Source organism: Rhinopithecus bieti, unplaced genomic scaffold (assembly GCF_001698545.2).
Source record: "Rhinopithecus bieti isolate Rb0 unplaced genomic scaffold, ASM169854v2 scaffold_15769, whole genome shotgun sequence".
Taxonomy (NCBI): Eukaryota; Metazoa; Chordata; class Mammalia; order Primates; family Cercopithecidae; genus Rhinopithecus; species Rhinopithecus bieti.
This window is the reverse complement of record NW_016809129.1, coordinates 1,148,506-1,163,627: the sequence shown is the minus strand read 5'-3', so window position 1 is coordinate 1,163,627 and position 15,122 is coordinate 1,148,506. Positions and strand designations below refer to the sequence as shown.

At 37.6% G+C, this 15,122-nt stretch overlaps 1 protein-coding gene across 3 annotated transcripts in view; it reads left to right on the top strand.

Annotated features, from left to right (window-relative positions):
- Positions 1-15,122, top strand: part of SLCO1C1 (solute carrier organic anion transporter family member 1C1) — a 65,735-nt gene that overhangs the window by 14,347 nt on the left and 36,266 nt on the right. For 2 of the 3 annotated variants that reach the window (XM_017888606.1, XM_017888607.1), the window contains exons 6-10: positions 3,120-3,244; positions 6,577-6,723; positions 8,553-8,651; positions 13,125-13,370; positions 14,394-14,558. In XM_017888606.1, the coding sequence (XP_017744095.1) occupies positions 3,120-3,244; positions 6,577-6,723; positions 8,553-8,651; positions 13,125-13,370; positions 14,394-14,558 (782 nt within the window). The remainder of the gene's footprint in view (positions 1-3,119; positions 3,245-6,576; positions 6,724-8,552; positions 8,652-13,124; positions 13,371-14,393; positions 14,559-15,122) is intronic. The other variant, XM_017888608.1, reaches the window with a different exon arrangement.

The window sequence follows — 15,122 nt, the reverse complement described above, 5'->3', positions numbered from 1 at the left end:
ATCTTTACACAACATTAGTCACTAACTGGGTACTTATCCAAAATGTGATTTTCATTCTCTAAGAGATAACTGTGCTCTGTCTCTTTTACAGAAATATCCTTGATGTCCTATTAATCATGGATAGCAACTATTGAGGGCCTATTCCTAATACGCTGTTTAGTTTTATGTGTTAGCTCATTTAACTTATTAATTTAGCAAGTATATATATATATATATATTTGTGAAATATATATACACACACACACACACATATATATATATATATATATATATATATATATATATACAATTTTTCTAGGCAGTCAAGAAAGAGTAGTGACAAAATAATCCCTGCCCTCATAGATCTTCTGAGGAGGAGACAGAAAATAAACAGATAAATACAGTATGTCAGAGAACGGTAAGAACTACAGAGAAAAATAACCCAGTAAAGACACATAAGGAGTATGTGTGGTGGGTTGGGGGTGGTTGCAGTATCAAGTAGGGTAGTCAACGTATGGCTCACAGAGTTCATGACATTTGAAGAATACCTGATAATAGTAAAGAGGACAGTCATGTGGATATCTGGGGAAGGAGACTTCTAGCCTAAGTGAACAGTGAAGGCAAAGTTTCTTCAGTAGGAGGAAGTGTGGTGCATGGATGACCTGCAAGGAGGTCTGTGTGGCTAAAAGGCAATGACCACGGGGAAAGCACAGAAGATGAATGCTGAGAAGTAAAAGGGAATGAGAGAATATGTCAACGTTGTTTCTCACTTTGATGGGCATTTGAATCACCTGAGGCTCTTGGTAAACTGCAGATTGTGATTCAGTGGCCCTGGGGTTGGTGCTGAGATTCAGCTGATGTTGCTGGTCTGCAGACCATCCTTTGAGTCGTAAGGTTAGGACAAGTACAAGTATTTAGTTTGTCCTCTGAATGAGATGCGAAGTTGTTAGAAGGCTTTAAGCAGAGTGACATGATCTTACTTATATTTTTAAAGGATCACACTGCTGCTTGGAGAATTGACTCTGGTGGGCAAGCTTGGAAGCAGGCAGACTATTTAGGAGGCTACTGTAAAATTTCCTACATCAAAATCAAGAGTGCATCAGTCAGGATTTGAATGCAGGTCAGAACTAAAGCTAAAGCCCCTAATATGAAAGCATTTATAATATTAGTCCCAGATTTACATAAGTACACCTTTGTCTCTTCCTCGACAGAGTTTAGGTACAGACCACATCCATAACTCTCATTTTACAACTAAGTCAATTAAAACCTAAAACTTAATTTTTTTAGAGTATCACAGATAGCAATTAGTAACAAAAGTGGCACTTAAATAAGGTACCAGTTATTTGAAATCAAAATAATTATGATACTTGCAACAGTAACCTGTTGTCAGTAGGAACTGAGTTAAAATAACGAAAATTTTTCAAAATACTCCATGATTACCATCCGTACTTCAATAGTCTTGAAGCATCATAACAGTCAATGATTTATCTGTAATTATTAACAAAATAAAATTATATTTACCATGATTTCAATGCTAAATGTTTCATGTGTACTTAAGAATTGAAAACAGTCAACCTCATTGAGTGATTCTTAACCTACTATGGTCAGGGAACCTTTGATAAAATTATAAAACCTGTTACCCTCTTCTCTTAAGCATTCACATAAAAACATACATACAAAAATGTTCTTACATTTTCAGTGGGGTTCATCAACCCACTGAGGTGTAGACTGCACAAAACAGATTTAAGTTAACCTATTTATCAACTTGAGTATTTTAATAATGCAATACATCTTTTCTTTACCATGCTGAATAAACTGTTCTTTACTATTAACATGCCAATGCATATTCCTATGAATACTAGCCTTTGGTCAAATAGTACCTGAATAAAATGAGAATCAAGATGATATTGGGATGTTTTCTTACCAGATACCTCTCCCCCAAGGGGTACAAAGAGTGTGGAGAATGTGGCATATGAAGGGTAATTTAAGTGCAAGAGTAGAACTGGGAGATTGTAGATTAGCATTATCACAGGATGCCCACTAAGCAATGGCCCTTTATCCCAGCTGCTATCATAACCTTATAAATAGGGGAACGGGTGGAATTAGAAGTAACTTGTGGCCGGGCACGGTGGCTCACGCCTGTAATTCCAGCACTTTGGGAGACCGAGGTCAGGAGATCAAGACCATCCTGACCAACATGGTGAAACCCTGTCTGTACTAAAATACAAAAGTTAGCCGGGCATGGTGGTGGGTGCCTGTAGTCCCAGCTATTTGGGAGGCTGAGGCAGGAGAATGGCGTGAACCCAGGAGGCAGAGCTTGCAGTGAGCAGTGATCCTGCCACTGCACTCCAGCCTGGGTGACAGAGCGAGACTCCATCTCTTAAAAAAAAAAAAAAAAAGGAACTTGTTGCTATACTAGTAACCAGCAGAGAAAAAGCAAAATATCATCAGGATAAATGGTACAAAGTGTGTCATTCTCCATTCTCCAGAATCAGCCTTGAAATTCAACTATATTTACAACTCTAAATAAAGTATGCTGATGGCAATACGTTGTTTAATTATGGCTCTTTCTCTGACTCAGAAAAAATCATGCTTTTATCAAGTTGAATACTTTTTCACCGAGGGGGGAGGTGATTTATAGTCATTAGTTTGCTTTAAGATGAGCCTCTATGAGTACTTTTTACTTTTATTTTCCGTCATTAATTGACTGGCCCAGGTATGGTGTAAAGCACGGGTGTCCAAATTTTGGCTTCCCTGGGCCACATCGGAAGAAGAATTGTCTTGGGCCATACTTAAAATACACTAACAATAGTTGATGAGCTAAAAAGATTGCAAAAAAATATTTCATAATGTTTTTAGAAAGTTTATGAATTTGTGTTGGGCTGCATTCAAGGCCATCTTGGGCCACATGTGGCCCACAGACGGCGGGTAGGACAAGCTTGGTGTCGAGTCTGTGAGCTAGATCTTCTGGCTACCTCTTCAGCAAAATCTGCTGTTAAATGCTGCCTTGGTTTGGTGAATTAGATTCAGAGACAGCTGCAAGCTCAACCTGGCACCCTAAAGATTCGTAGAGTACACGTATAATATTCTTGGTATGATGTTAATGAGTCTATCATGGAGAAAACATTCTTCTTATACAGGTACAAATATGAAAGATATTCTCCTTCCTCCAATTCTACTCTCAGCATCTCTCCGTGTCTCCTAGAGTCAAGCAGTCAATTACCAGTTTCAGTTATGGAAAAATCAAAATCCAAAATAAGTAACGGTAAGATCATTTTTTTGACTTGACTAAGCAAGCTTTAAAAAAAAAAAGACTTTATATGTGCTTTAGGATGGACAAAAGTATCTATGATTTTTGCTTCCGAAAGCTTTACTACTTAAATTGAGACATCACAATGCCATAAAAATTCCTAGAATATAAAGCAGTGTTTGATTAGATCCTAAGAAAATATACCAGATGATCAAATCTTTTGGAAAAAAAAGGAGCATTAATTGATAGTGCCTGGGAAAATCTTTCAATGCTTCTGAATAAGTGGGTCTTGAAAGCAGGGTGAAACTAGTTTAGCACATACAACTCTCAATCCATTGCTCAGCTGTGAAAGAAATAAAATTTTTCCCGTAAGTCAATTTAATTTCTGTGTTCAGCCACTTTTTGTCAGAATGGCAAAATGTAATCTCAATTTGACCCTAACCTCACTTTTTGTCCCCAGGGGTTATTTACAATCTAGGGAGCTTACATAACAGTAAAATGGACACCTGTGGTGGGAGCTCTTGGTGTTATTAGTTCCCTGCCAGCTTAGATATCTAAAACCCCTGTGGTCACAATGTTTGGTCATACTTGTCACCATGGGCTATCTTATGTCCATGTTCATACTTTTTTTTCTCACAGCAGCTCTCTCTAGTACGGAAGTGGCCATCTTAGACACATAGAAATAATTACATTTTTCACCTGAGCTAGGATGCAGGAATTTCATCAAAGTGTCTAGTGTTCTAGATGGCTGATGCATACGGCACAGCAATGCTTTGTCTGAGACACCCTTGGGAATATAGGAATACTCTCTTCTATATCACTGTAGACACTGGAAGTCCCGCGAGTCAAAGGCAGGAATCTGAACTAGACTGAAATAGTCTTGCCTCCTGCCTGGGCTTCACCTGGCCAAGGTAACACAGGTTTTCCTTACTCAGAGTAGCCATGAATTTATCCACAGGTGTTTACTGTGTCTCTAGGACTCAGTACAGGCAGGGAGAGCAAATCCCCTCTTTTCCCTTCAGCTTCCCTTCAGCATCAATATGCTCCACACTCCTTCCCTGCCACCTCCCAATTTCACCCCCTACTCCTAACCGGAGGAACCACATTGTATACAGGCAGAATGGAAGCCTTTTTAAAATTAATATATACCTGTGATCCATCCAAATCTCTTATCTATTCCACAAGACCTTTTCACTCCCCTAATATTCTCATTAGTACTTTCTGTTGAGATGTCTTTTTTTCTGGGCAATGAGCCCTGTCTGTTTGAATGAAGGGAGGGGACAAAGGCCTAAAAACATATGGAAGTGTGGAAGGAGAAGGAAGAGGAGAGCACAGAAATGTAAAAAGTTTACCCTCTCCTGCTGTATCAAAAGAAAGAATGCATTCTAGACAAAGAGGAGAATGGGAAAGGGGGTAATAGATATGTTCAGGAGGATGCATTCAAATCAATGGACAAGAACAGCATCCTTGTTTATGTAAAAATATAACGGATAATAAATATGGTTTAGGTTCAAATAAGAAGGCAGGGAGCTGACTTAAGGGCTTGCAGTTTCATCTGTATACAATGTACAGTCAGGGAAGGTGTTTTGTTTTGAAAGAGACATGATATAATGACAGCACAGCTAGTTAGGAAATATTTAAACCTGTAATGTAAAAAGGTGAAAGGTGAAAGGTTAAACATAGACTCAGTAACTAAAATGCTTTTAATAAAAGGACAAGTTAGCGGACAGATACAGAGAAAGACAGACAATTATTTTCTTTCCTTCAGGTGAGGTCTTGTTCCCTTAACATCTGTTTCCTTAAACATAGTGGACACAAGGCTCACCCTAAAGCTGATAGCAAGGATCTTCTCAAAAGTGCTCCACATACAATCCTCATCTTCCCTGCAACACTCTATAGCAGAGCTGTCCACAGAACTATCTGTGATAATAGGAATGTCTTATATCTTTGCTGTCCAATATAGTAGCCCCTAGCTGCAGGAGACTATTGGGTATTTGAAATATAGCTAGTGTGACAGAAAAACTGAATTTTAATTTTATTTAATTTCAATTTTAATAGCCACATGTGGCTTATGGTTACTGTATTAAAAAGCACACACCTAAGATGTCTACACTTCTCTACTACAAGACTCTCCTACCAAAAAGCCTCTTAGAATTATACAATTGCTAGGGCTAGAATGTACATTAGAGTTAATTTTAGAAAAGGAATTCATATAGTATTTTTGGAAGCAGAATAGAAATCCAGACAAGACAAGTGAAAATTCCATGGTCATTTGAACTTTTCTAGAAGAAGCAGAGTCAGATAGAATCCACATGAGTGCAAAGGAGTCTTTTCTGTTAGTTATGCAGTCTGATTCACTTGCCCAAAGGTGTTCACCTTGGATCCTTGCGTAATCTATTCTTCAAAGCCAAAAATTACTTTAAGAGTTATTAACAGGTAAAGATAACTCCTACTTCATAGGATTGTTAGGAAGATTCAGTTAAAAAATGCCTGCAAACCAGTTAGTTCAGCACGTGGCAGAGAAAGAACATTCAGCAGTGATGATTGTTGGAGGTTGTTAACATTATCAATTTTATTAAAACACCTAAACCTTCAAAGCTATGTTTCATTTATGATATGAGGGTAATTATCCTAGTGCACATGATCATATTAAGACATGAGTTTTACAAAAGCATTTAAAAATGGTTAGCATTGAATTTTACTCTAAAAATGCTGTCAAAATGTTTCTTTTGTTGGAATAACTATACTGCTAAAGTATAGGGATTTATCATTTTATGTAAATTTGTTTCCAAAGTCCTAAAATGGTTATTCACTAACAAACAAATATAAATGTAGGCAATACTGCCCAAATGTTGGAATATCAATCATATAAAATTCGAATTTCAGATAAAACGGAGTGAACAATAAGATTACTTGTGATTTCTGCTGAAAATAGAACTAAAATTAAGGTGAGAAAGACTTTGTTCAAAAGAACTAAAAATTAAGGTGAGAAAGACTTTGTTCCAAATTTTCTGTTTTGCCCCAGATAGATATTGAATGTCATTGTAGTGTGGGAACTCAAATAGCTCAGGGCAGGAATGAAATGGAAAGGAGAGAATAAAAAGTAAAGGGATCAGGAGCAAGAAGCAATAGAGTTGCTCGGTGAAGTCTCTCGGGGATTTACTCTGCCGAAAAGGTTGAAGATATAAAACATTTTTAGAACTTGACCAGACTCCCATCAAATTATGACTATTGCACAAAAACTCCTGCGTTCTAGTTCAGTTTAAGATATATTGTAGAAATGCAGAATAAATACTTAACTTTTATAGTGATCTATTTTCAATCTGCTGGTTTGTTTTTCTTTCAAGAATGTGAAGTGGACACTAGCTCTTCCATGTGGATTTATGTTTTCCTGGGCAATCTTCTTCGTGGAATAGGAGAAACTCCCATTCAGCCTCTGGGCATTGCCTACTTGGATGATTTTGCCAGTGAAGACAATGCAGCTTTCTATATTGGTAATACTGACATATTGCTTCACTTAGCTTCTTGGGAAGAAGGGTGTCTAGTTTTCTGAATTCCACTCTATGCTAGATTAAATGTGGAAGCTTTGTATACTTGATATCCAACTCCTTTGTTTAGCTCACACATTTCTGAAGTGCACACTTAAGATTTGGATGGTGAAGACACCACAGTTAGAGGGATCTATTGCATTAGAAAAGGAGCATCAGATTAAAAGAAAATAACTGTGAGCTCAACTGCAATGGTGTATGACCTTGTGAAGGTATCTACGTGGGCTTCAGGTTTCATAGGTGATTTTTAGTGGGTTAACTATACAGCTAAAGCATTTAGGTATTTTAGTTTACTTAAAAGTTTGTTTCCTGAGCCCTAGAAACTGCTTTCCATTTGATGAGCCCTAATTATTTTAAGCTATGAGGGACAGGCAATGAGAAATCTTGAGATCTCAAAAGCAGGTAGAAATGGATAAAGAGAATTATTAAAAAAAAAAAAAAATAGAAGCAAGGCATGAGGCTACCTCATCTCTGGAACACATTCCAGTAACTAGACCAGCAACTAAAAATCACAAAAACCAAAATAATATAGCAGAGGCAAACTCCTAAGGTAAGATGCATCTACACAGCATTTTTTGGTTTTCTCTGATGTCTTAATATTAAGCTAGAAACACACTTCAGTCTCTCCTTTTTAAATTTTTATTGTACCCTTTCCTATGGTATTGACACACATCAGTCTTGATTTCTTGAAATTCTGATCTTTTAGAGGTCTCACATTCAGGGACAGAAAGGCAAGATTTAAATTCATTGAAGGGACGCTGCAGCTAGGTCCACTGTATAATCTTGCCTGGGCTATGCTCTGCAGGACTCCAGGGGGTGCTGGTTACACCCGGATAGGCTATAGTTAAGATCACAGCTCTTATTCTAACAGAAAACTCCAGTAAAATCAGGAACTGGAACTGCAACAAACACTTCATCACCTGCACTAGGCAATTACTCTGGAGACTGGAGGAAAGGTCACAGCCAGAAGAAGCATACAGGTGCGTAGGTGTCCCCTTCTTCTCTAGGAACTCAGGGCTTGTTCTCTTTTGCTTCTGGTAAAAAGTATCTGGTAACTGCCGTTTACTCTTCCAGTTAACTTAATCTCCCATGAATATGTGTGTTTTAAGCCTTGTGGTGAAATGAAAGACAGATTGGAGATGTTTGGAAGGGAAGAAGTACCTTTCTGGTTATTAGAAATGGTGTCCTTCAGGCCATCTGTTCCACCTATCTATGAAGGTTGACCTGAATGGTCAGGAGGGTTCCAGAGAGCACTTTTCCTGCTCCAAATCCTAGTACCTTTGTTAGCTGGATCTGGGGATCTGCATAGGTCCTGCTCTCACTAATGATCCCACAGAACCTTGGAGTGAATGGATGCAATTTTTTACTAAGGTGGAAGAAATCCATTTGAATGTCAAGACAAGTCTTATACTTAACTGAATGTAAAATGTTTTTGACAAACTATCAAAATTAATGCAATTCCAATTTTTATCAATGGGCAATCTAATCCTAGGAAATACAGTTGGTTCCATTTTGGAAAATTAAGTTCCTCAGAGTATTAATGTTATTTTCTTACTAAGACATACTTAATGCCTTAAAATTGTTCATTCTTCTCCCAAAGCAGTGAAGGACTTATTTTCTGATTCAATGTGGTTTTAAAGTTGACTAAACACATGCAAATGAGCTAAAACATTTTGAGCTACTTACTGGATCTCACATTTCTTGTTTAAAATTGTATTAATTTATCAAAGTAAATAAATGACAGCTTTTTTCTTCCTTTTCTTTTATTGGTGCAGGGTGTGTGCAGACGGTTGCAATTATAGGACCAATTTTTGGTTTCCTGCTAGGTTCATTATGTGCCAAACTATATGTTGACATTGGCTTTGTAAACCTAGGTAAGGGAGTTTATTTTTTATTTATTCATTTATTTTAGTTACTGTAACATTTTTAATGGGAACAGTGTGGAAATTATCAAATTGCCTTTTTATAAAATGGCAGTCATAATCTTTCATAAACTAAAATTTTATTATTAATATAGTTATACAGATTAATAAATAGAATATGAAAAATAGGTGATGATTAGAACTGGATGACCAATGATTTGTTATTAAGATGTATCCTTTTTCACATCTGGTTTGTCAGTTTAAATGCATTCCAGCATAGTTAAGACTGAAAACTGTAGCTACTTGTTCATTCTTGTTGGCTTCAGGTGTGTCAACATTTATTACAGTTACGTCAATTAATAATGTATTTGGGGACTTGACAGAAAGACTAAGGATTTAAAGTCTACTAGCAACCAAACAGCCCTTCTTTTTATTTTTACTCTACAAGTCATTTTTAGGTAGAAGCATATTATAGCATATTATCGAGCAAGACTGGCTTTTCTTCTGGGATATTGCTTGTGTAGGAAATAAATGGCAGAGGGGACACTGATCTTTCCATAGCTAATAATTTGTTTCTATCTCTGTGGGATACACCCTCTAGAAATAGATGGCATTTGTCAGTTTTTTTTAAAGAATTCCAAGAGATCCGTTACAAACTAAATAAGTTTCACTTAAAAAAAAAACGTGGAAATGCATTTTGACGTTCGCATGTTAAAACAAGAGCAAAATTCTTGCATTTAAGTCAAACAAACTACAAGGCAACCTTCAAAAATGTTATTTACTCATTCATTAGTTCCCGTCCAATTATTTTGCATTTACTTTATGCCACGGGCTATTCTACAGCTCTGAACAAATCAGTTGAGTTCCCTGACTTCACAAAGTTTAAAATCCGCTGATGGATTTTAAAGACAAGAAAGTATAGATGAGACGAGCAGCACAGAGGAAAATTGTTAAGGGGAAGCGATTCACATGCAGTAATAACCTAGTATAAGCATATTACCCAGTATAATTCAGTGGCAGTTGAGCCTGCTTCTCAAGGGACCTGTGTTTATTTTGTTCTCACAGAATGTTATGATAGAATGTAATGAAATGTTTTCTAGGTTCTTGCCTAGGAAGAAAACAACACCCACATGGTTTGATTCAAAAACCTATCAATACTTATTTTAGGCAAATCAGAAATGATTTCAAAAACAAAGTTTTTACGACAAATAAAATACTAAAGTTTTGCTTACACATACAAATACCGCTTCGTATCCAGAATAGCTCTGAAGTAGTATTAACCACCATTTATTAAAAAATATTCCACTGATTTTAATGAATCTCAAATTTAGTATCATAGTGAGAAGTTTCCACCGGGTTTGGACTGAAAGGTGCAGGGCATAACTCTTCAAGTAAAATCCCACACAGATATTCAATATGTAAATCAAATGAAAGTGGTGCTGATATAGAGGAGTCACCACATGAGGTTTTGAGCCTTCAAAGTTCTCCCCATGGGTTGCCTTCCTTTTACCAGGGGTCTCTCTGCAGAACCTGAGAGCAGGGTTTGAAAATAATGAGGCTGCCGGGCGCGGTCGCTCACGCCTCTAATCCCAGCACTTTGGGAGGCCCAGGCGGGCGGATCACAAGGTCAGGAGATCGAGAACATCCTGGCTAACACGGTGAAACCCCATCTCTACTAAAAATACAAAAAAATTAGCCTGGCCTGGTGGCAGGTGCCTGTAGTCTCAGCTACTCAGGAGGCTGAGGCAGGAGAATGGCGTGAACCCGGGAGGCGGAGCTTACAGTGAGCCGAGATGGCGCCACTGCACTCCAGCCTGGGCGACAGAGCGAGACTCCGTCTCAAAAAAGAAAAAAAGAAAATCATGAGGCCTCTTCCAGAATTTAGACTCTTTATTTTTAATCTAATGAACGAAAGAAAGTATCTCGCTCCAAAAAGCACTCTCTTTCCTTCAATAACAGAGATAATACAGACATAGCTTGTTTTACTGTGCCTTACTTTATTGTATTTTGCAAATACAATAAAGTAAATTTAAGGTTTGTGGCAACCCTGTGTTGAGCAAGTCTATAGGCACCATTTTTCCAACAGCGTGTGGTTACTTTGTGTCTCCATGTCACATTTTGGTAATTGTCCTAATATCGCAAGCTTTTATAGTTATTTATTATTATTATTATTGTCATACCCATTATGGAGATCTGTGATTGTGATATTTGATGTTACTATTGTAATTGTTTTGGGGCACCACAATTGTGCCCATAGAAGACAGCAAATTTAATTGATAAATGTTGCATTTGTTCTGACCGCTCCATCGGCCATTCCCCTGTCTCTCTTCTTGGACTTCCCTATACCCTGAGACACAATAATATTGAAATTAGGCCAATTAGTAACCCTACAATGACCTCTAGGTCATTGTAGGTGTTCAAGTGAAAGGAAGAGTTGCATGTCTCTAACTTTAAAACAAAAGCTAGAAAAGATTAGGCTTAATGAGGAACGCATGTTGAATGCCAAGACAGGCGAAACTCTAGGCCTCTTGCACCAAACAGTTACCCAAGTTGTGAATGTAAGTTCTGGCAGGAAATTACAAAAGTGATACTCTAGCAAACACATGAAGGATAAGAAAGTGAAACAGCCTTATTGAGATAAAGTTTTAGTAGTCTGGAGAGAAGATTAAACCAGCCACAACATTCCCTTAAGCCAAAACCTAATTCAGAACAAGGCCTAACCCTCTTTAATTCTCTGAAGGCTGAGAGAGATGAGAAAGCTGCAGGAGAAAAGTTTGAAGCTGGCGGAGATAGGTTCATGAGGTTTTAGGAAAGAAGCTGTCTCCGTAACACAAAAGTGCAAGGTGAAGCAGCAAGTGCTGGTGGAGAAGCTGCAGAAAGTTACCCAGAATATTTAACTAGGATTATTGATGAAGGTGGCTGTGCTAAATAACAGATTTTCATCCTAGATGAAATAGGCTTCTACTGGAAGAAGATGCCATCTAGGACTTTCACAGCCATAGGGGAGAAGTCAATCCTGACTTTAAAGTTTCAAAGGACAAGGTGACTCTCTTGTTGGAGAGCTAAGGCCACTGGTGACTTTAAGTTGAAGTCAATGCTCATTTAACATTCTGAAATTCCTACACATAGACTCTTCCTGTGCTCTACAACTAGATCAATAAAGATGTGCTGAATAACAGCACATCTTTTTGTAGCATAGTTTACTATTTAAAGCCCACTGTTGAGATCTACTGCTCAGAATTTAAAAAAAAGGTTCCTTTCAAAATATTGCTGCTCATTGGCAATGTACCTAGTCACCCAAGAGCTCTGACAGAGTTGTACAAATAGATAAATGTTTTCATGGCTGCTAACATACCATCCATTTTCTACCCCAAGGATCAAGGAATAATTTTGACTTTCAAGTCTTATTATTTAAGAAACATAGTTCACAAAGCTATAGCTACAATCAATAGTGATTTCTAATGAATCTAGACAAAGTAAATTTAAAACCTTCTGGAAAGGATTCACCATTTTAGATGCCATTAAAAGCATTTGTAATTCATAGGAGGAGGTCAAAATATCCACATTAGCAAGAGTGTGAGAGAAATTGATTTCAACCCTCCTGGATGACTTTGAGGTGTTTAACACTTTAGTGGAGAAAGTAAGTGCCTATGTGGTAGAAATAGCAAGACAACTATAATCAGAAATGAAGCTTGAAGATGTGACTGAATTGCTGCAATCTCGTGATAAAGCTTGAACAGATGAGGGGTTGCTTCTTGTGGATGAGCAAAGTGAATGGCTTCTTGGGGGGGAATCTACTCCTGATGAAGATGCTGTAAACATTACTGAAATGACAACAAAAGATTTAGTAAATTACAGAAACTTAGTTGATAAAGCAGTGGCGGGGTTTGAGAGGACTGACTCCAATTTTGAAAGACGTTTGACTGTGGGTAAAATGCTATCAAATAGCATTGCATACTACAGAGAAAACTGTCATGAAGGAAAGAGTTGATCTATGGGGCAAACTTCATCATTTTCTTATGTTCATACATTGCCACAGTCATCTCAACCTCCAACAACCACTGCCCTCTTCAGTCAGCAGCCATCAACATTCAGATGGCTGTTCACTGAAGGCTCAAATGATCATTAGCATTTTTTAGCAATAGCAGTTTTTTAAATGAAGGTATGTACATTTTTCAGACATAATGCTATTGCATACTTAATAGACTACAGTATAGTTAAACATAACTTTTGTATGCCCTGGGAAACAAAAAAATTCATGTGACTCTATTGTGAGATTCACTTCATTGTGGTGGTCTGGAGTTGAACCTGCAAAATCTCCAAGGTATGCCTGTGATAATATCCAGATAAAAAAAAATAGCATAGATGAATTATTAGGTATTTTTATGATGTTATAGAGTTTTGCAATAATTTATTTTTAAGGAGATTATTTTAACATATTAGCTTTGCTGTTTGTATTACTTAGCCATCCCCTCTGTCTTTCAGATCACATAACCATTACCCCAAAAGATCCCCAGTGGGTAGGAGCCTGGTGGCTTGGCTATCTAATAGCAGGAATCATAAGTCTTCTTGCAGCCGTGCCTTTCTGGTATTTACCAAAGAGTTTACCAAGATCCCAAAGTAGAGAGGATTCTAATTCTTCCTCTGAGAAATCCAAGTTTATTAGAGATGATCACACAGACTACCAAACACCCCAGGGAGAAAATGCAAAAATAATGGAAATGGCAAGAGGTAAGTAAAATTCTCCGTTTTGAAGCATTTTCATTTTGATGTTGGGACTTAAGGAGATTTATAAATTATATCCTTCACTTCCCTTCATGTATTAAAAAAATTGAGAAATCATATCAGAAGCAAAACTGGAAACTGATGTCAGCTTTATTACTGAACAACTGATTGCAGTACACGACCAAAGACCAAAGGCTTGACAGCCTTTCCTGCTGATGTCCCCACCTTCTCACACCTCCTCAGTTTAGATCCTACAGTTGTCTCTACCCAGGATTGCTGCTTCCTGTAACTCTGTATATACAGAAAATAAAAGGCTTAATCTTCAGGGATGGCAGTGTTTCTACAGATAAGATCTATTCATTTGAGAGATGTGTATCAATGCGTGTCTCTCACCAATGATCAATGCATGTCTCTCACCAAGGGTGAGTGTTCTGTAGGCAAAAACCTAGTGTTCTAATGAACCCCCTTCATGGAAATGAGGAGCCCCTCTTCGTGTCCCTTCAAGCAATAGTTACATTTGCAGAAACTCTTCACATGTCTAATTGGTAGTCTACATAATAGGAAAAAGGGAAAAGATCAATGCTCATTTCTCACACTAAAATTCACATATTAAATGGAGATAACTCTCGTATTTCTTTCTCTTTGACCACAAGATAAGTTTGAGGAATACAGACAAGAAAAGTGAAGGTCTCTATGTGCTGCTTGTGACTCCCAGCTGGATGATGAGGGAGTATTCTCATCCTTTTCATCTTTTGCCCACATCAGTTAGAGGAATCTGTTCTTTTCTGACTCTTACCTTTAATATAACCTATACTGCATGTCTGTAGAAATGAGTGCCTATGTCTGTATTTGAACCTAGCCAGATCGCAGGTTGATGCATGCCAGTGGCTTACTATACATAGTGTATGTGTGCGCCAAACTATGACTACTCCCAAACTCTGTGACAATGGAAACTCCTGTCACCACGGCTACCTCTTCTTCCATGCATGACAGCAACTTTAATTAGTCTATGTTATTTTTGTTTTATAGATTTTCTTCCATCACTGAAGAATCTTTTTGGAAATCCAGTATACTTCCTCTATTTATGTACAAGCACTGTTCAGTTCAATTCTCTGTTCGGCATGGTGACATACAAACCAAAGTACATTGAGCAGCAGTATGGACAGTCATCCTCCAGGGCCAACTTTGTGATCGGTAGGCTCATCTGCCTTTCATGCTTCCTCAGAGGGACTCTCTTAGATGTACCTGATTAACTTGGGAATCTTGGAGAAGATCTTTCCAAGATTTAGGTAATTTATGACATTTTAGATGAGCTCAAAAAGTAGCAAGAATTTTGTAGCAAGAATTATTCGCATCTGTGGGTAAGTAACCCAGAGAGCACGCAGTTCTTGAAGTGATATCTTTGAGACGAAACATGCATTTTATGAGGAGTTTGTTAATAATACTGGATATTTGTCTTTTAAGTGTAGTGAAAGCCTCAAAACAGTGACCATTTTACATGAACAGTTTCCAGGATTATACAAAATGGACAATGAGATAGGTTAAAAGATGTTCATTCCAAAACAAAGCTTGTATTTTCACAGTCAAAAAACTTTTCTGACTCCTGGCAACTGGGTTAGTTCAAAGGGTTGTGTTTCTAGCAACACGGTCAATAATAAGATAGAAAAGTATGAAGAAATGAAAGAAGAGAAACCAGAACCTACAAATACATGATGACCACCACTGTGGAAGTAATTAGATATTAAAAAAAAAAAAAAA